At 33.8% G+C, this 20,502-nt stretch overlaps 1 protein-coding gene and 1 long non-coding RNA gene across 5 annotated transcripts in view; one reads left to right on the top strand and one right to left on the bottom strand.

Annotated features, from left to right (window-relative positions):
• Positions 1-15,572, top strand: part of flz (transmembrane serine protease filzig) — a 424,928-nt gene extending 409,356 nt beyond the window's left edge. For all 4 annotated transcript variants that reach the window (XM_081735523.1, XM_081735520.1, XM_081735521.1 and 1 more), the window contains 2 exons: positions 11,637-11,791; positions 13,764-15,572. In XM_081735523.1, coding sequence (XP_081591649.1) covers positions 11,637-11,791; positions 13,764-13,928 — 320 coding nt within the window. In that variant the 3' untranslated portion in view covers positions 13,929-15,572. The remainder of the gene's footprint in view (positions 1-11,636; positions 11,792-13,763) is intronic.
• LOC145668046 (uncharacterized) overlaps positions 859-20,502 on the bottom strand; it is a 105,486-nt gene continuing 85,842 nt past the window's right edge. Inside the window, exons 2-3 of the long non-coding RNA XR_014127962.1 lie at positions 12,653-12,857; positions 859-992 (exon numbers count right to left, since the gene is read on the bottom strand). This is a non-coding gene — a long non-coding RNA (uncharacterized LOC145668046). The remainder of the gene's footprint in view (positions 993-12,652; positions 12,858-20,502) is intronic.

Raw genomic sequence — 20,502 nt, 5'->3', positions numbered from 1 at the left:
TAACAATATTACAAAGATGAAATTATGTTTGCTGAGAATGTGAAGGAAGCATCTGACTGATTTTCGTGAAAATGTTTCCTGTATAAACAATACGTAGCAGTTAATAAATTTCTGTGAAAATTTGAAATAATAATCCTTTGCACAACATGAATTTTCTGAAAAATAAAAATATATGCACTACAAGGTTATACTCAAAACATGTCATTTGAAGATAAAAACTATATTCTGTAACTTTAGTAAAACATTTGAAACTGTTGGTCGTTATATACTTTTACGTATTTTTTCTTTAATCTGACATTATAGGAGTTGTCCTCAGGTGGCTTGAATCGTATTTATGCAAAAAAGAAAGTGCACATTTCTCATTGTGATAAATTAATCAATAAAAGTGATTAGAGATGCTGTCAGTTACAGGTGTTAAAACATTGGGAAATGATTGCTGTGTTTCCATATCTTTTGCACAATACCTACGAATATGAAATACAAGAAACAAAAATACATTCATGTTAAATGAAAAAAGAAAGAAACATGTTTAAAGTGCGACATTTTTAAAAATTACTTTCGGCAGTGCTTCTGACATTTTTTGTCAACTACAGATGTTCCCAAAATTATTTTTGTTAATTCCTCAGATAAGTTACAAGTAAAAGTCTTGGAATAGTGTATTATAACTTAGAAAATAATTGTAAATTCATTAAAACTAACTAAACTAGTACTTCACAACTACAGTAAAATAGATTATCTTATAAAGTAGCAAATATTTTTTATAATTATTTCATACGTTCAATCGTAGAATCACAATAAAACACATTTAAATGATCCAACTTTATAAAGAATAAAATTCAATAAGCATACTTTGTTCCTTACACCCGTTAGCATTTTCGCCGATCCCAAGAGGTTCAGCCAAAACATGGCTGAAGTAGCATTCTTATTGACCACGTACCGCTGACGTCACTACTATTATTATTATTATTACTTCTACTGCTTTTGCTATGGATCTGTAAAGTACAAGGGCAAACTTATTTTAATGAAAGAAGTTTAATGGAAATTTTAAAATATAATTGTTAAATCACTTTGGATCTGTATAGTACAAGGGCAAACTTATTTTAAAGAAAAAAGTTTAATGATTTAAAAAAAATAATCCTTAAATCACTTTCTGAATATTATTTTTAATATTATTTTAACAAAAGAAGTGTTATAAAAATTTTAAAAATAATAAAAAGTTTCCTTAAGCAGGAGGCTGGGTTTGAACCCACGCCAAAAAGAATTTTCCTTACTAGCATGTTGCGCTAGTCCTTTTTTTTTTAATTCACTTTTATTAACAATTTATAAACATTTACAAAACAATAAAAGTATTTAAAACAAATACGAAAATCACAAAAAGAGAATAATTTCACTCTTATAATAGCTCTTAATCATACGTAGCAAACTCAGCAATTAAGATATCGTTTTATCTTTAAACAATATGCGTTGTCAAGAAAAGTATTTGTATAAGGAATATTTAGTTAAGAAAGCCAATCATTTATATCAATTTCTAGGAAATTTGCAAATAATTCTTTTCTTCTAACTGGTGGAAAATGACGAAATTGATCATAAATGACGTGTAAAAGTACCTTGTTGAGCGTATTTTGTAGCCCCCCACCCGCACCATAATACTTTTGTTGCTGATGACTCTTATAGCATAATAACATTTAATACACAGTATTTGCAGCCAACCACATAACAGCATTATTCTTAATTCTTGGAAAAACCTTAATATCTGGTTTTAATAATGTTCGAACATGCACCATATTTGGAACAGTATGACAAATTTTACTAACTAATTTCTGGTAACAATTCCAAATTTCTGTTGTTGCAGTACAATTTGTTAAATGATGTTCTATATCATCTACTTGACCACATTGCATGCAGGTGTCCGTATCTCCGAATTTTAAACGATCTCTTTTAGAATTTGTGTCAACTATATCATTTACTACAGCATACCACGTTGATTGAAGTAAAATTTTGACATGAGATGAAAATACATTCTGCCATACTTGTGTCCAATTTACATCAGGGTATTAAGTTGTTAATTTAGAAGGCGGGAGTTCAAGATTTTTGAAGAGTTTTATGTACAGAGACTTAACTGAGCTCAACTGATTGTCTTGTAACCCAGCCTTACAATAAAGGTACTTGCACACAACATCTTTATAATACCAGAAAGAATTTGGAATTACTTGAATATTAACTGGCAAATTAATTCCAATGTTTTTAAGAAGAGTTGTTAGAATTTCGAAACTTATTCCTGCAGAATCGTTCATCATGCTCTGTATGACTCTATGATTGAAAAAGGCTTTGGCTTTCTATTCGACATGGACAAGATCAAGTCCACCATTTTTTCTAGATAAGCATGCGTACGGATACCTTGCACGAAAAACATGTCCATACCAAAGAAACCAATTACCTACGCTTGTAAGTTTCTTTGCTAATATATTAGGCATTGGAAGAATCTGTGAAATATACCAAAATTTGAAAATGCATGATTATTAATGAAATATACACGTGATAATAAGCACAATTGGCGTGACTTATTCATCTGTAGAACTTGACGCACATTATTGAGCAATATATTATAATTTATATCTATAGTATCTCTGATTGGAGAATTAACTTTAACACCAAGAATTTTCAAATATGAAGATACAGTTACCCATCCACAGTAATTTTGCTGTGTTTGAGTGCCAAGCGGGAGAAGTTGAGTTTTACCTACATTAATCATCGCACCTGAATATGCTGTATATTCAATCAGACAACCTTGTAATGTAGAAAGATCTAAAGGATTATTAAGAAAAACAGTTACATCATCTACATAACTACACACTTTCAGAGTTCGATTGTTAAAAGTTATACCTTGAAGGCGATTATGTATACTGTCTAACAGCGGACGTAACGATATTACAAACAATGTCATACTTAATAGGCATCCTTGACGTACACTTCTAATACAAACCGTCTCCGTAAAAAAGTCATTAATTTTTATCTTGGTTTTAGCTTCATCATAAAGCACGCGAATGCACTTAATAAATCTTGCGCCCAAGCCAAGTTTACTTAATACTAGACACAAATATTCGTGGTTGACCCTATCAAATGCCTGATGGAAACCAATTGACAACAGAGCATTATTTCCTGAGGAATCTTCGAACATAGTAATAACATCTCTTATACACTGTAAAATGTGATATATTTTCTTCTTTCCAACGCAAGCATATTGAAAGGGTCCCGCTAACAAGTCAATGTAACTGGTTAATCTCTTATTTAAACATCGTGCCATTATTTTATAATCAAAATTCATGAGCGTAATTGGTCAATAATTAGATACTTTTGTAGGATTAGCCTGCTTTGGAACAAAAACGGTTACTCCAGGTGATTTATATTTCAACGTTGGAATTTCACTAAAATGCTCATTTACAATTTTCGTTAAAGTTTCAGGAATTATCGGGAAAAACTTTTGATACCATGCAGCAGGAAGACCATCTATTCCAGGTGATCTTCCATTTGACGCAGTCATAACAGCTTGTCGCACCTCATCTCCACTAAAAGGTGATTCAATGTACTTCGCCGTATCAGAATCTAAAACACAGGGAATATGAGACATAACATGTTCTGGAATAACTGTTAAAGCCGATCTTCCATATAATTCTGTATAATATGATTGGAAAACTCTTTTGATATCTACTATTGAATTCTAACCTATTCCCTCATCATCTTTTATATTAGTAATTAATTTTCTACTGCCACGTTTGTACTCGTGAATCAGATGGTACAAGGATGGGTTTTCTACAGGATCAATGAAAGGAGCTTTGCTTCTAACTTTCATACCTTCCATCCGTTGCCTGTTTATATTCAGTAATTTGGCCTTGTACTTTTTAACGTCTGTGATATGTTTTGGATCATGTGCCGCAGCAGCTTGTGCTTCACTCAAGCATCTATAGTAAAAATAATAAAGTTTTCGTTGATCCCTGCTTTTCTCCGAGGAAAACCAACGACAGTAACTCGCAACATGTGGTTTAAGGTACTGAAACCACCACTCAGTTATTGTTCGAAAATATTTTTGTTGAAGCACCCAATATTTCCATTTATTTTGAAATTCCTGACAAAAAAGTTTATCATCGAGAAGAGATGTATTAAAATGCCAATACCCTCTACCTCTTTCAATCTTTAAACCTGTAGCTCGAAGAGAAACAATATAGGCTTGATGATCAGAAAATACAGTAGGAACTATTTTCACAGAAAGGAGATTTCTAACTAAGGTTTGCGACAAATATATGCGATCTATTCTTGATGCACAATTGTTACGGATATATGTAAAACCACGTATATTAGGATTTTTATATATCCAACTGTCTTGAAGGTGTAAGCCCTGTACCAATTCATTCAAAGTAGGATTATAATTAAATCCTGGAATTTGATCTTTAGCCCTCAAGACACAATTAAAGTCCCCAGCTATGAAAAAATATTCATGATTTGGAGCTAAGCTCTCAGCTACATCAATAGCAAAAAACATGTTACGTGTATTCCTAGCTTGAGAACCAGACGGTGAGTACAAATTTGTAATTTGTATGTTACCAATGCTTCCATTGATTATCCTTCCTGTAGAGTGGAATAGAGTAAGTGAGAAATTTACATTATTTTTCACAGCTACTGCCGTACCAGTACCATTAAAATTGAAATTATTATAAACAGTATATTATTTCCCAAAATCCAAATATTGTAAGCCGACTTCTTGTAATAAGGCTAAGTCTACCTCTTCTTTTAACAAAAAATCACGTAATGAGAATAACTTGACATTTGATTGCAAATTATTTATATTGATTGTAGCGATTGTTAAAGACATGCCAACGATGAAGAGAAAATTACGTATATGCACATAGCTTAAAATCTCCATTCATAACCAGTAATGCTATTAAAGGTATACAAATTGTCAATTCTGTTAATAAGATGTGGTCAATGATTAAATAAAAAATCAATCTTTAAAATCAGGTATTTGTGAAGCGCTGAACAATATTACTTTACTATTACAGAACTCGTTTATCATAAGATAGCCAAAGAAATCCCTTCCTGAAATTTCATCAAATTGTCCTGTTGATTACACATTTTCATTGCAATAATTCATTATCGGTAATTTACTATGTGTAAAATCAACCTAATTAAGTAAATTATAAATTATAATAACAACATTCCATAGTTTCAAGACACGTAATTCACTTTTTTAAAATTTCCGTCTTCAATTTGGAATATGAAGTGTAATTATGATGATTTTAAGCAAGAAAACATATACATTACATATTCATCACGTAATATTGTATTAAATCTATACAGTTATCACTTTTTAAATTTACTCATGTTTCTTCCGATGACAGGTTAGATGGATCATTTTCGCTTATACTTGTTACTTCTATCTCACGACTTACCGTTGTTTTAATTAGTTTCTGAGCTAATTCATTTCTTTTTAAACGTTTCCTTCCTCTTCGTTCCTGTAACTTGGACTGACTTTTAAGATCTTCATCTTGGGTAATCACCGTACCAGCACGACATATTTGTCCTTGCACTTGTTGATCATTTTGTCCCTGAACTTCCTGATCTTTTTCCCCTTGTACTTTAACTTCTTCACTTTTACATTTTGGATTTTCTACATTACTAGATACAGGAGAAGTACTATGTGTAAGAATATCTACTGTTATTCCTGGGAAATTGTTTCCTTGTCCAGTGGAAGCAGATTCTAATTCAACATTTCCTGAATCGCTGAGAGATACATTATTTTCACTACATGAAGACTGATTATTAGCATTGCTTCCCACAGAATTAATTTGACTATATTCTGGTTCATTTTCATTTTCATTGCTTGCTTTTGAAGGGAGAGGAGGGAAATCCTCTTCAACTATTATCTTAAGTTGTTCTCTATTATCACTTTTTGTTATTTCTCAAGTAATATCAACGTTCATGTCACAATCCACTGATTCCTGGCCACTACCATTCGAAGCTGTGGGAATACTAAAACTTGAAAATTGTGGTACGGTATTATTAGGTTGAATCCTTTGTACTGACAAAAAATTACCGGTACTCAGTTTCTCAGAATAACTCAATTTTTCTACTACATTTTTTGGGCTAATCCTCTGAGGACATTCAGAATTTAAGTGCAAGGTTGAGTTGCACCTAATGCAAGTTTTTTGTTGTCCTGGGTATGTTACCCAGTACTTTTGTTGGTTAATGTAAACAAGTGATGGGATATCTTTCTTCAATTCTACTCTTATTAATTTTGTCCCTGTCCGGATTGGATAAACATGCTCGGGAGAAAACAATTCATCTTTAATACTGTACACTTTTCCATAGCTACTCATAACATTTTGAATTGCATCATGTGATAGTTCCATTGGTACTACATGTAATCTCACTGTCACAATCTGAGAATCTGCCCATGTAACCTTTATTTCATGTTCACCTTAATCATCAGCAAAGGTACATATTCCGTTTGATTCATTTATCACTCTTTCAAATAAAGAAGACGATTTTAGCTTAACATATATGCATTTTCTATATACATCAACCTCAAGACTCAAAACCTCATCTACAGGAAAATGAAATTTACTATATAACCAATCATGTATACTAATTGAACTTGGCCTTTGATCAACTTTTCCAAAATCAAATTTCAGTGTATTTACACGCTTGACTGACATATTTATGCAACAAGGTATAAGTAAACCTTAAATAACAATTACCTGTAACAATTTTCAATTTATATCAACTTGTTTATAAGCCTATTATTTAGGCCTAACCCTAGTTATGAATATATTAACTCTGAGAACAGCACTATGTACTATGCGTCTGTATACGACAAATCCCAGCAGCCAACTCTCCACTCGGCCACCAAGGCCGATAGCAACTGGCGTTTACTTTGTGCTATATGTATGTCATGACTCGTGTTGTATCTGTATCAGCCAATCAGATCAGAAGATATCTGAAGCTCTAGGGATCCGCGAAAATGCCACCCGTTAACATAAAAGAGATCAAATTTTTCATTTAAAGTTTAATAATTAAAAGTCTTGTGGATCAGATGAAATGCCAAATTACATAATGAAAAATTGTGCCGATGAACTATCCCTCAAAAATAAACAAACGAGGAAAATTCTGCATCTAATTCTAGGGGACGCGGTGGCTCAGTGGTACAGCGTTCACCTCCGGTGCTTGGGGTCCCTGGTTCGATTCCAGCTCGCGCCGTGTGGACTTTGTGATTGACAAACATCGTGCTCGTGGATTTTCTCGGGTTTTTTCCGTTTCCTCCCACTTTCTTCATCCCATCATTTCACTCATTTCTCATAATCACCGTCTCCTTTAGCCTAACAGGCATAATCGTGGGACGTGAAACTCAAAGATTGCATTTCATTTTTGTATCTAATTGTAAACCAATGTCATTATAGTAATCGGTTTTCGTAAGATTTTTAATAATTATGGCTAAACAGTTAATTAATTTCTGTAAAAATTTATAATAATAAACCTTTGCACAACATGAATTTTCTGAAAATCGCGTGAGCTATTTTTGAGAATCTACTGAAGAAAAACACTCTCGAGAATGAACTTCATTAGACTTCATTTTATTTTTACATATGTTCGGTCAATACTGAAGTTGATCGATTTGTAAGAATCATGCAAATCATCTTCCCAACTACGATAGTGTTCAAAGTTTCTACGCATGTTATTTTTTAAAGTAATACTGCGACAAAGGGAGAACTGAAAATGTCATACCTTAATGTTAACATTTCATCTACTACATAGTTACTTAGGTCATTTTGAATTCTATTGGAAGTTCTAGCACACATATTTGCGTTCAGCAAATGGTTTGCACTTTCTAATCCTATCTTACAACCAAATTCAGCAGTTCAATGTAGTTGCTCTTGTACATTGACTTACTGCCCTCTGTACATATTCTATAATTCAATTCCTGCTTTTGCTAAGAAAAATCTTTGGCACAATCAGAAGAATCAGACATTTTCTATTTGCTCTTACGTTTTTATTTATTTCTAAATTTCTCATAGAGATGTTAATAATCTATTTGAGCATCAATCCTTGTTTAATCGAATATCTTCACGCAGTACTTGGATGGAAATGGTTTTGAGACTATTCATGACACCCACTATTTACCTTTAAAAGTGATCACTGAATGTTGAAACATTCCAAACGCCTTTTCAATGACAAAATATGCATGACTAATATGACAATTTCTCACCTAATGAATACTGAGTTAACTGTTTCGTAGAATTATGATGACTACTTAGAAAATGTCTAGTGTAAGGTTTTATTTTTGTTTTAAATTCAGTATGGTGAGGAGTAGGTCTGCCGTTTAAAATAACTGTCTACCATTTAAAATAAAGATCAGTGAACAGAAGGACACAATTTTACTTGATGTATCATACATTGACTGGTTCATTTCTGTGCAAGACGAAATTTTCAAATTTTATAAATTTAGAATAGCTACTACTCACCTGTTCTGTTGCCGTGATATCTTTACAATTTGACTAGCAGTATAGAAACTAAGCTTTCCATGTTTTTATGAATGAAGTGACAACATATCACATACAATATTATAAAAAGGATGAACAAATTGCATTATTACGTAGCAAATTAAAAATACATAAACGACTGTATGAACTGTATGATATGCCCAATAGAGTGAATGGAACATGTCAAGCGCACAGCTTCCTCTAGCTTCCTCCGTTCCTCGTTATATTCGTGACTTCTCGGGTTCATTCGGAACAAAATATTCTTTGCACTACCGACAATAATTGAATGTTGAACGGTTTTGCACCTTTTCATAACTCACGATATAAAGCTTGAACGCAGTAAGGGAGCGATGGGACTTTTTTCTCCCCAGAAATTGCAGGGTTTAGAATAATGTAGACGCTAATTGGGAGTTAGTGCACATTCAATTCTTCTATAATATTATTAAGATCTAGAGCATATCAAGGAATCATATTGCATAGATATTTTTGAGTTGTAGCAAGTGATCTGTAAATTATGAGGGAATATTTGTGATCGTGATTGTTTAATATAATTGTTTTATCTTTTTTATTTGTTTCTTTCTTTTCTGCTTTTCTTTGTTATCTTTTCTCTTATGTTGTTTAGTTTCAGCCAAATGGCCTTGTGCTTTATGAAACTTCATGAAATAATAAAATAAATAATATAATAATATTAATCAAACAAATATTTCTTAAGATATGTTCGGCTTTATATAAACTGTGTGTTATCAAACATGCAGTAACATGAAAGAGATTCTTGATCCGTGTATTTTAATGAAAAGATTTTTTTTCGGCAATTAATCTTGTACACTTGTTTCTGTTACTTTCTTAAGGTTGACGGAATATTACAATGACATATATAGGATGTAATGCCATTTATCTAGAAAGTTTTAACTAGTAAACTATTGCATTTACCATTAATACAGCTTCTGTATCCAACTTTTATTTTCTTTTATGATGTTGACACTGGAACAGTTCTACTACTTTAGCTCCTGATGTTTGGCTAAAACATTTCGTTATTTGAGAAGCGCTTAGCAGCAGAGATTTTATTTTAAAGAAGCAAAGGTGTTTGTATATGTATTGGAAATTTCCTGTTGTAATATTCTACATGTAACATTAAACAGAAAGAACATCAGTTTGAATGCTTTACGCAGAGACGATTTAATCTGAGTTACCTTTCAATTTTTCATATCTCCAGAAACCTTCGCTAACTGATTCATACTATCTTTGCTATATTCAATAACTTACTCTAAAATACAAATGCTGAGCAAAGCAACGTTTTATTATAAAATAATAAAATAATAATTGTGACAGTTTCGAATATCTAACATCCTTCTTCAGACACTATCGAAAATAATAAAACGTTGCTTTGCTCAGCATTTGTATTTTAGAATAAGAAACCTTCAGAATGAAATTCGTATAAAGGATGTCATGATTTGTAAGTCTACGATAAATTTCGTAAATAATAAAATATGATTCTTTACATATACTTTTCAGATATACTTTACTTCTTACAATATTTAAATATTTAATGGTTTTCTAAGTTTGAATATAATTTATCCGTAATTCGTTATTACTGTGATATTCAAAATTTTCTGTTTAACTTACACTCTTACTGCTGTAAAGCTACTTACAACGTATTGTATTTCGTATTTATAGGATGTGTTAGGAGCCATATTTTACAACTCTCAAGAGCAAGTGTGTTCTGGGAGATCTTTATTAAAGTAATTTAAAATATTGTATATAATACAATTGCCGCATTCAAAAAGGAAGTTACACACGATTATATATAGTCAATGCAACTGTGCTGAGTAAACCACTACAATGCAAAATGACACAGTTACCACTCGCTGTTTTTCAACATAGCCACCAAGTCTCTGTAGACAATGGTCTTCTGTCAATAGCAATCCGGTCTGGCCACTAGCGGACCGCTGGTTGAACTTGTTGATGATCGTTGGCAAATTGTTGTCCACCTGCATGTTATTTAAGCTTGAATAAAACATGGAAATTGCATGCTGTTAAGCTGTCAGATATGAGCTATAAAGTGGATGCTGTCATATCTTCCGGAACTGCTGAAATAACTTCTTTGTTGTACGTGCAGTGAGTGGGGTTGCATTATTGTAAAGGAGAACAATGCCTTTGCTTAATTTGCCAAACTTCTTGTTCTTGACTGCAGTGCACAATGTTTCCCAACACCATTTAGCATTCTTGTTTTACGTAAATTCTATGTATACCACCTTTGCATAGTAGAAGAGAAAAGTACTCATGATCTTTTCTGCTGATCACACAATTTTGAATTTCTTTTGCAAAGACGATGATGTGTTTCCATTTCCATAGAGGTTCTGTTCGTTTCTGTTGACAATCATCCAACTACGTCTAATTTTTCCATAACTAAGGGGCACGTAATTTATGGTCTTCTACAGAGTAACGCTCTAAGAAGCCCACAGAAGCCATAAAAGTTGCATTTCTGGTTCGGGTATCAACACATCGGGGAACCTAACGTGTACACAATTTTCGATATTGCTTCTGGGACAATTGAATGAGCAGTGCCTGCTGAGATACATACGTTTTTCGCAATTTCTGCAATTGTCGCTCTGCGCTTGGCGCTAATAACTTCCTCCACAACTTTTTTCATATTTTTCGTTTGTGTTTGACGAGGACAGTCTTCCTCCTGATCAGCATGTTCGAGATCTCTGAGGCCTTGTTCAAATTGTTCACACCATTTCAATGGATTCAACGCTGCATGTAGTTCATACCCCAGTGTTGGTTCACGGGGAATCTCTGTCCAACTTAGCCATTTTGACCTCAAAAACCGTACCGCTCCGCACACTTCCAATTTCGAGTATGTTTCCATTTGCCTCGTAATTACAGTCTCGCGCTACAATGCATTTGTGACAAGTACCGCAGTAGATAATGGTGACCCTGAACGTGCGCCATTCGTGTTGTCCGATTAATTCCTGTTCAGGAGGTGTATAACTTCCTTTAAATCCTTCTCGTATATATAAGTGTGTTTTTCTCATTGTTATGAAATATCAAATAATATTAACCTTATGCGATTCAAATCAAATAACTGGTGGTTTAATTTAATAGGAGGAGGAGTACCAAGCGTCCTTCAAGAAGTGCAAGTACCTGTAATCGAGAACAACGTGTGCCAAGAGATGTTCTATACTGCTGGTCATCAAAAGAGAATTCTTAGTAGCTTCTTATGTGCAGGATATGCTAACGGACAGAAGGACTCATGTGAGGTAATTATTTATAATCACAATGTTTCAATCTAAAAATGTCTTTAAAAACACTATTTTTGCGATATGTTGTAATTAAAACACACTAATGTTCTCTCCAAGTATTATTTTGAACGTTTAGTTGATGCTGCTAAAACTTGTAGTCTGAAATGGCTGGACGTAACAACACATGCAGACCCCGTAGCTCCGACACGCCCACCACGTGCTGCAGATGGAAGACATGGTGGTGGTGGTAGCAAGACTTGGAAAGGAGGATCTCGAAATCCGGAGTTTGATGACGTGGAAGGTTGACATAGGGCATCAGAATCCATAGGCATCACGGATAATAACTTCATTAATTTTACATTATTCGTGTAATAAATAGGAACACAAACAATAAAACATTCTACTGAAAAGATCGAGCAAAGTGGATTCTACTCCAGTTTAGCTGCCATATTGGGGTCCACTTTAGCCGCCAACAGGAATGAAATGAAATCTTTGAGTTTTACGTCCCACGGTTATGCCAGTTAGGCTAAAGGAGACGGTGATTATGAGAATGAATGAAATGGTGGAATGAAGAAAGTGGGAGGAAACGGGAGAACCCCGAGAAAACCCACGCACACGGTGTTTGTCCACCACAAAGTTCACTTGGCGGGAGCAGGGTTTGAACCCGAGACCCCAAGCACCAGAGGTGAACGCTCTACCACTGAGCCACCGCGGCCCCACCAACAGGAATGTTATATGTTTCTTGAATAAATTACATGGTATTCATTTTAAGGTCACACCAAGCTAATGTAACATACAGCGATATTTCATTCGTGTTCAACATTGTTTATGTAATTCTGCATGTACAGATTATAAGAAGAAAACTGTAAACAAACATACCTTTGAAAAATGTTAGAATCTTCTTCACACATATAATAATATCTCCCGACTCAACTTCAATGGCCTCCTCACTGAAAATTTACGTAGATGACTGGGGACGAGAATGACACCTTTTGACAGTATTACCAATTCGCTGTCCTGATTTATTCCGGAGAAAAACAGGGGGTCCACTTTACTTTAAGACTGTTTTCTCTTCTTTCTTCTCCTGTGGACAGACATAATTATATTCTAATGCTAGTAGTCTGTAACAGGAAAACCCTTGATAATGTCAACAAATTTAGTCAAAACAATGTATTCTACACTATTGTTTCCAAATTCAAACATTAAAACAGCGATAAAAATTATTTGTTTCGTCACACTTCTACGTAACTTAATAGTTTAATCCTTATGTCAATTTAAGTATTAACTACATTATATGGGCAATTGGAAAAATGGAAAGAAAAAAGCAAAAATAAACTTTATCCTGTGCTAGATAAAAAAAAAAAAAAGTAAACTGCAACATTGGAGCTAAATAATATAATAAAACGAAATATTTTATTACAATTCGATTGAACAAAGAACCAATGAGCTCCGTGCGCCGTTACAGAGCAGACCGGCTTGAAGTTAGTAATAAGCGATGGTAGCCGTATTATTAATCTTCAAATTCATACCTTCTGAACGGTTATCTTAATGAATGGCTAATTTCACTTTTTAATATTAATATAATTAATGAGCCTGAGCCATCATGGTAAATCACGTGTAAAAGAAGATGCTTTATCTCTCGAGTTAATTATTCAATGGAGGAGAATAGTGTATAAGTTTTCACGTTTTAATGCCAACATTCATAATTACAATATAAAACATAATAATTTATAAGTACTTTTTGTATGTTAAATGAGAGACTTACGTATGCATGAGGTTTCTTGGTACATTCCAATTATTACTCTATCGTTTTCTTTTTCTTATGAAGTAAAAATGTGCTATTCTTAATATGTGTTTTGATGTTGAATTTCTCTTGTATAACTAAGCGTAAAGAGAAAGTGCCAGTGTCAATATTGACTTTGGTATCAAGTGCAACTTCTACTACTTTCTTTCCCTGCAATAACATTAACAAGAAAATCTATATTTACAGGGAGATAGTGGAGGACCTCTAATGATAGAACGAGATGGTAGATGGGTTCTTGCTGGAACAGTTTCACATGGTATCAAATGTGCAGCACCGTACTTACCAGGTGTCTATATGAGAACAACATATTACAAGCCTTGGCTAAAGAGTATCACTGGTGTAAAAGACTGAAACCAAGTTTTAGAAATTTTTAGCTATAAAACCATAAAAAAAATAATAAAAAAGATCCAGGGTCAGAAATATATTATTAGCAATGCAGTTGCAGATAAACAGTGAGGGTCACAAGAGAAAGAGAATAGTAAGTTATCTTTCTTCAGTGTCATCGTTCATAAGAATCGTCAAAGATGTGAAGAGTACATAACACGCGTGTCCAAACTAAGATTATTTATCTTCCGAGAACGAAACATACAAAGTGTAAAGTAAGAATTTAAATATGGAATAACAAATATTTCTTTAAGCTAAATTGTATATATGATACGTGGTTCTGTAATGCTCTATTGTCAATGATACCAATAGAAGCAGTATGATGGTATTTATTTAATTTGTTACTCAAATTACATGACATAACGAAAGTTATTTATTGATTAATTGTAATCATACGATTGACATCGTGCCACATAAATTATTTTAACTTATTTATATACAAAGCTTCTTTAAAATTAAGTAAAAGTCGAGAAATGAAGCTAAGTACTTTAAATAATAGCTAGTAGTAAAAGAGCAAGATATTGTTCCTTAGTATATGTTAAAGATTGTTATGTAACAAGGAAATAATTTCATTGATTAAAATCCTTGTATCTATGGTAAATGCTTTTATCAGCTAAGCATTAAATTCAATAAAGTAAGATAAGTGTGTTCGAAACTAAGATATGTGTTCAAAATATATGTTGTTTTGCAAAGTTATACTCGTAATTTAAAAGAATTGATGAGAGGAGCTTTTCTTTGCAAAATATTTTCCGTATGATCTGTGATCAATATTAAAACTTTAACACATATAGTGAATGATTCTTTATAGTTTTACTTTCACAAAGTGAATCAAATTGTAGAATCATATATGAAGTCTTGATTTTAATGAACACTGTGCTTACAAGTAAATGCATAATGAGTATAAAATAACGTCTTAAAAAGAATAGTTCATGAATTATTTACTGTAATAACTGTGTATCGATATGAAAAACACATTGCTAGATATATAAAAGCATGATTTTTATTTTTCAGTCTGGCAAAATAAGTATCTAAAGATTGGAAATGCTTTGGTTGGAAGCACGAGGAAAGATATTGACATAATCTATAGTTGAATCATAGCTCTCGTTTTTTACATTAACTTCAAACTTGATCACAGAAGTTTAGGTATAAAATTATATCTGGATATACAAATATAAAAAACTGAACTTAGTTTTAAAAATTGTTTCCGTAGACTTGTTTTCTAACTGCTTCTAAACCTCAGGTTTCACAAATTTTATTGTTAACATCTTTGTAAAATATTACAAACTCGAAAGAAACTCTCGAGTTTTCAGGGGAAACTGTAATAAAGCAATGTAATTAAACAAAAACGTTTACAAAATGAAAATGTTTATTTTCTCAAAGATTTTCATGAAGTGTCATTTATGTCTTATTAACTAGGGTATGCTTCTATTGAGTGTTAGTGCTGCTTATTTATTTCAATATGCACTTCTAATTTATTGTACTACTGATTAAAATACAAATAGAGTATCTTTCATTACATTTCCAATTTGTAAAATATATAGGCACACATATTTCTAAATATGCATGTTGTTGTTGTTTATTCTTTATAGAAATATATTTTTTTACTGCAATTCCTGATATTCATCTCTTTCTTCCTGTTTCCATGTTTGGGTATAAAATAGAAAGCTTTTGTATCTTATTATAGTCAGACGTAATGAACTTAATATAGTGTCAAAAATGGTCATAATAATGCTGGTATCTAACTTCCAATCAGTAGCTGGTGTTCAAAGAGGTCACATCGATAAAAGAAAATATACTTCTATCGCTACAAACTGAGGAAACAAATCTTATTTAATGTCCTAATTCTTAAATATAGCAATTAGGACATTAGGTAAGTTATCTTCCATTGGCTTCTAGCGTTAAAAGTTTTAAAAGCCGTCATTGCTTCCAGTCATGTTACAAACGAAACAAATTTTAGCTCAGAAAATACATACGTGGGGGAATGGATTCGATTTCTAATTACAATAGACAACAGAAACACTATATCGTTCACTTCAGGTCTCTTCTCTTAGAAACTGTGTTTTAAGTCTCATTTCTAACACCAAATCAGAACAAAAATTCTATTATGTGAATCAAAGTATATAGATTTAAGTCAAACTTGTCCTCATTTTCTGGATCTTATTTATATCAGAATAACTCTTTCTGCACCTATGGCCAGTGTTATAAAATTTCCGGAAATTTTGAACCTGTTGCGAAAAGGCCGTTTTTTTTTTCAGTTTCATTGCGGAAAAATTGGGAAAATAACAAAAATCTTTGTATTAGGTTAATTTTACTAGCACTTGAACCGTATTTTTTCGAACGCGTGAAAAATATAAGTTGAGAAATTCCAATATTGCGAATATTTAAAAAAGAAGCATTCGAAAATAAAACTGTTGTAATTATTCTTGAAAATTAATAGTCTGCATTAATTTCCTTTATGTGTTTTTTAGTCGTTTTTTCGTGGTTGTGCATTAATTACAGAACTTTTACAGTTGCATACACATTTACCACAATGAAGCATTCCTGTTGCAACAAATAGGGCTCATGAATGCAGAGATGTTCACCCTCGCGAGGGTGATCCCTCTCGAGGGCAACCTCACCCTCAATTTCCCTCGCCCACAATGACATGAGGGCGAGGGTGCGCGAGGGTGAGGACAAGCTTTGACAGCGAGGGTGTGAGGCCAACTGTCACTGCGAGGGCGGAGGTGCGCGAGAGCGAGGGTCAACTTCCATTGCGATGGCGATGGTGCACGAGGAGGAAGAACAATTTCCTTCGCGAGAACGAGGGCACGTGAGGGAGAAGGACAAGCTTCCTTAACAACGACTATTTTGGATTTGCTGTTTGACCATTTTTGGAGGAGTATAATATTTAAAATAACTGTCATGCCCCTAAATGAAAAGCTGATGTCAAAGCAAGATTATAGATTGGTCATATTCTTCCTTTCATTTAATTGCAGTAGACAATTTCTCTTGTGTATTTCTACATAATTATTAAAAATAATAATGATAATGAATATAACATTTGTGTTTCTCATGAAAGTTTCCGGATAGAAATAGCGCTACGTTTAAAAGCGAGTATGCCTCATTTTTGCCGTGCCTGTGCTAGAGACTTTTTTTTTTAGATAAAAAGTGTATACACTGTCATGTTTAAAGAGTACTGGTAGACAAACAGTCACTCACGTCATTGAGGAGTAAATGACATAATCTTATGAGCGGTGATAACTGAACAAACACAATCAGTGGGAGAACCAACAGAATGCAGTAGATCAGATGGAAAAAGACTTGATGGAATGATTTTTGTTCATAGATGGCCCTTTTGCACTGGGCTCGGGCTCATTTCTTTCAACTGGGCTCGCTCTCGGGCTCAGTTCCCTCAGTTCGGCTCGCGCTCATTTATCTCATTGAGGCTCGCGCTCGGATTCGCGCTTAATTATTAAATGAATAGTTTGTATTAAGTTTATGGAAACAAGCAATATGTTCTGAAGTTTGATTGAGCAGTAATTTATTTCTTTACGTTTCCAACTTCTGTTGTAAAAATAGATATTAAGTGATATGATACGTCAATGAACACCCGGATAGTATAGCTTCAGTGCGATTTCTTTGTATGTTTTTTCTCTCCCACCCAAAACCATGTTTAATATGCTCAAAGACACATACACACAAACATATATATATATATATATATATATATATATATATATATATATATATATATATATATATATATATATATATATATAAAATATGCGTGTGTGTGTGTTGGGGCAATATAATATATGCAATATATATGCAAGTTAGTTGGGAACCTGGGGTTCTGCAATAGTGTTCCCAATAGAGCCCTGCACTTTCTAAGTCCATTAGATTACCCTTTTCCCCTCACTTTGCAGCAAGAATGCTTTAAAGTTTTAACTATATGACTTTCCTCAGAAACAGCGTCTACTTTTAATTATGTTTGAAGACATATTGTCCTGTTAAAATACATTAAATATGATAATTTCTTAATTAGTTCTTATGCAGTAGTAATGAAGTTCGGTCGGACACATATTCTTATCTTTTTTATTATTATTATTAGACAATAGACAATATTACCTACTCACCAACCAATACGCATTTCTTGGAAAAGTTGTCAGACCGAACCTTCAATTTAAGGTACCCGAAGAAAAGTTTTTATCTGCAGCTATAATGCCTACAGGTAATCTAGGACTGGAATCTAGGGCTGGATTCACGACGGGCTCCTGGGGGGGAGGAGGCAGTGAAAGGTTTCTCCGATGATCTGAAGCTGCCGTAATGTGGTGCCGCTAGGGGGAGTGGCAAACGACACTCGCCCTGTGCTGACGCAGAGATTTCTTTGAATTTGAATTTAGGTACTTCTTCATCACCTTAGTAAAAATTAAAACTAACTTCTACATACAAAAGTAACATTAAAAATGAGCAATGACTTTTGCAAATAAGAAATATATACCACATATTCCAAAGGGTATTATTGCTGGAATTGTAAACAAAATTCACCAAACTAATTTGGTGCAAATAAATAACTCAGTCTTTTACGTAAATCTTTTATACGTTAAACTTCGTCACCTTTATCACTCTTATAATTTTCACTACGAGTCAAGACGAGAAGTTTTTCGAGTCTCGTGAGCAACACTAGTTCACCCAAGTCTTAGATCTCAAACACTATTTTAGTGCTAAATGATCCGTACGTAATACGTATAAATTGATAAAAGTGATTGTACGTTCACAATGAAGAGCATTTATGACCGTTTAAAGATACTCAAATCATACACAATATATTCCAATAATAAATATGGTTTAAATGTTATTTATATACACCATTCTTACTCATCTTGTGACGCAGAAGGATTCTGCGAACTAGATAAGGGAATACATTTTGTACGTAAATTTACAGAACGAGACGAGAAGTGAGTCGTCGAGAACCGAGACAGTAAAGAAGTTTTCGGGAATTGAAACAAGACGAGACTATAAAATTTACGAGACGAGATTATAAACCTTATTTCTCGTCTCGTCTCATGGGCAACACTAGTTGGCACCGAAAGGTGTATATGAAACTTTTTCAAATTTTATCTGAACATATTCATGGCGATATTAAGTTTGGAGTATTCAATGATTTGTTCCATTTTAAGTGATCCGGAGTAAGTTAATTTTCCAAATAGACTGGAAAATATAGGATGTGATCCTCGCGAGGGCTTTTACACCCTCAAATAACTTCGCTCTCAATGATATGAGGGCGCGCGAGTGCGATGGACAACTCCCTTCGCGAGGGCGAGGGTAAACGAGGGCCATCTGCCACTGCCAGGGCGAGGGTACACGAGGACTACGAGAAGTTTCCAGTCGAGCGAGAGCGATGGTCAACCATCCTCGCAAAAACGAGGTGAACGAGGGTGAGAGCCAACTTTTACTGCGAGGGCGAGGGTGCGAGAGGGTGATGAACAACTCCCTTCGCGAGGGTGAGGACAAGTTTCCAGCACGAGGGTGATGGGCCAATGGCGGCGTAAGGGCGGGGCGAGCGGTGCCCTTCGCCCCGGGCCCCGCTTTCTGGGGGCCCCCGGCGTTAGGTAAAAAATAATTACTAAGGAACTTTGTTAGCATGAGCCGTACAAGGGATGTCAATGTTTATAATCCACACCTTCGCTAAAAGGAAACACAATTAGTTGTTAATCAATATTACACCAAATGACGGATGAAACAACAGAAATATCTATCTAATAAAGATAATCAGCGCCGGATTTCCGTACAAGCTATACAAGCTATAAGCTTCGGGCCTCACTCTCTTGGAGACCCGAAAGAAATTTAAAGAAAAAAAACTGAATGTGGATTAAAAATAAATAAATAAAAGTTTCATTGTCTTGGAGGCTCCCAAAGAAATTCAAAGGAAAAAGCTCTAAATATAGATGAACAATAAAGTAAATGTTTCCTTTCTTGTGACCCCCTACGAAAATCAAAGAAAAAAGTTGAATATAGGTGAAAAATAAGTAAAGTAAAAGTTTTACTCCCTTAGGGCGCCAAAGAAATTTAAAGGAAAAAATTAGGTGGATTAAAGTTGGTGTGGTGTGGTGGATTAAAGAAAGTGGTAAAATAAAAGTTTCACTTTTTTCAATAACCTCAGAGAAATTTAAAGGAAATAGCTGTGTAGATTAAAATATAATAAAAGAAAGTCAAAGTATATTGTGTTGTTTACATACTAAGGTCTTATGATGCAAGTAATGAGGCCCCATCTACTACCTTGCTTCCTAAAACATAACTGTTTATTTATTTATTCACATATCAGTTCAAGAGAAGGGTAGAAAGAAGGGATGAACGTAATGCTTTATTAGAATACTAGCATTCTGTTGCTAACTGAAAGCTCTTTGGCGCAGACGCTATAGTGGCAGATTCACTTGTTTTTCTTCTCTTTTTATTTTGTCCTTTACAAGTCGAATTTTCAGCTAGCGAAACACTTTTGCTTAGATGGTTTCTCCATTTCTACTCTTTTTTTTTTCGTATGAATTTACATTTCAGCCCACAA

Source organism: Thermobia domestica, chromosome 13 (assembly GCF_964235325.1).
Source record: "Thermobia domestica chromosome 13, izTheDome1.hap1.1, whole genome shotgun sequence".
In the NCBI taxonomy this organism is placed as follows: Eukaryota; Metazoa; Arthropoda; class Insecta; order Zygentoma; family Lepismatidae; genus Thermobia; species Thermobia domestica.
This window is presented reverse-complemented; position numbering and strand designations above follow the sequence as displayed.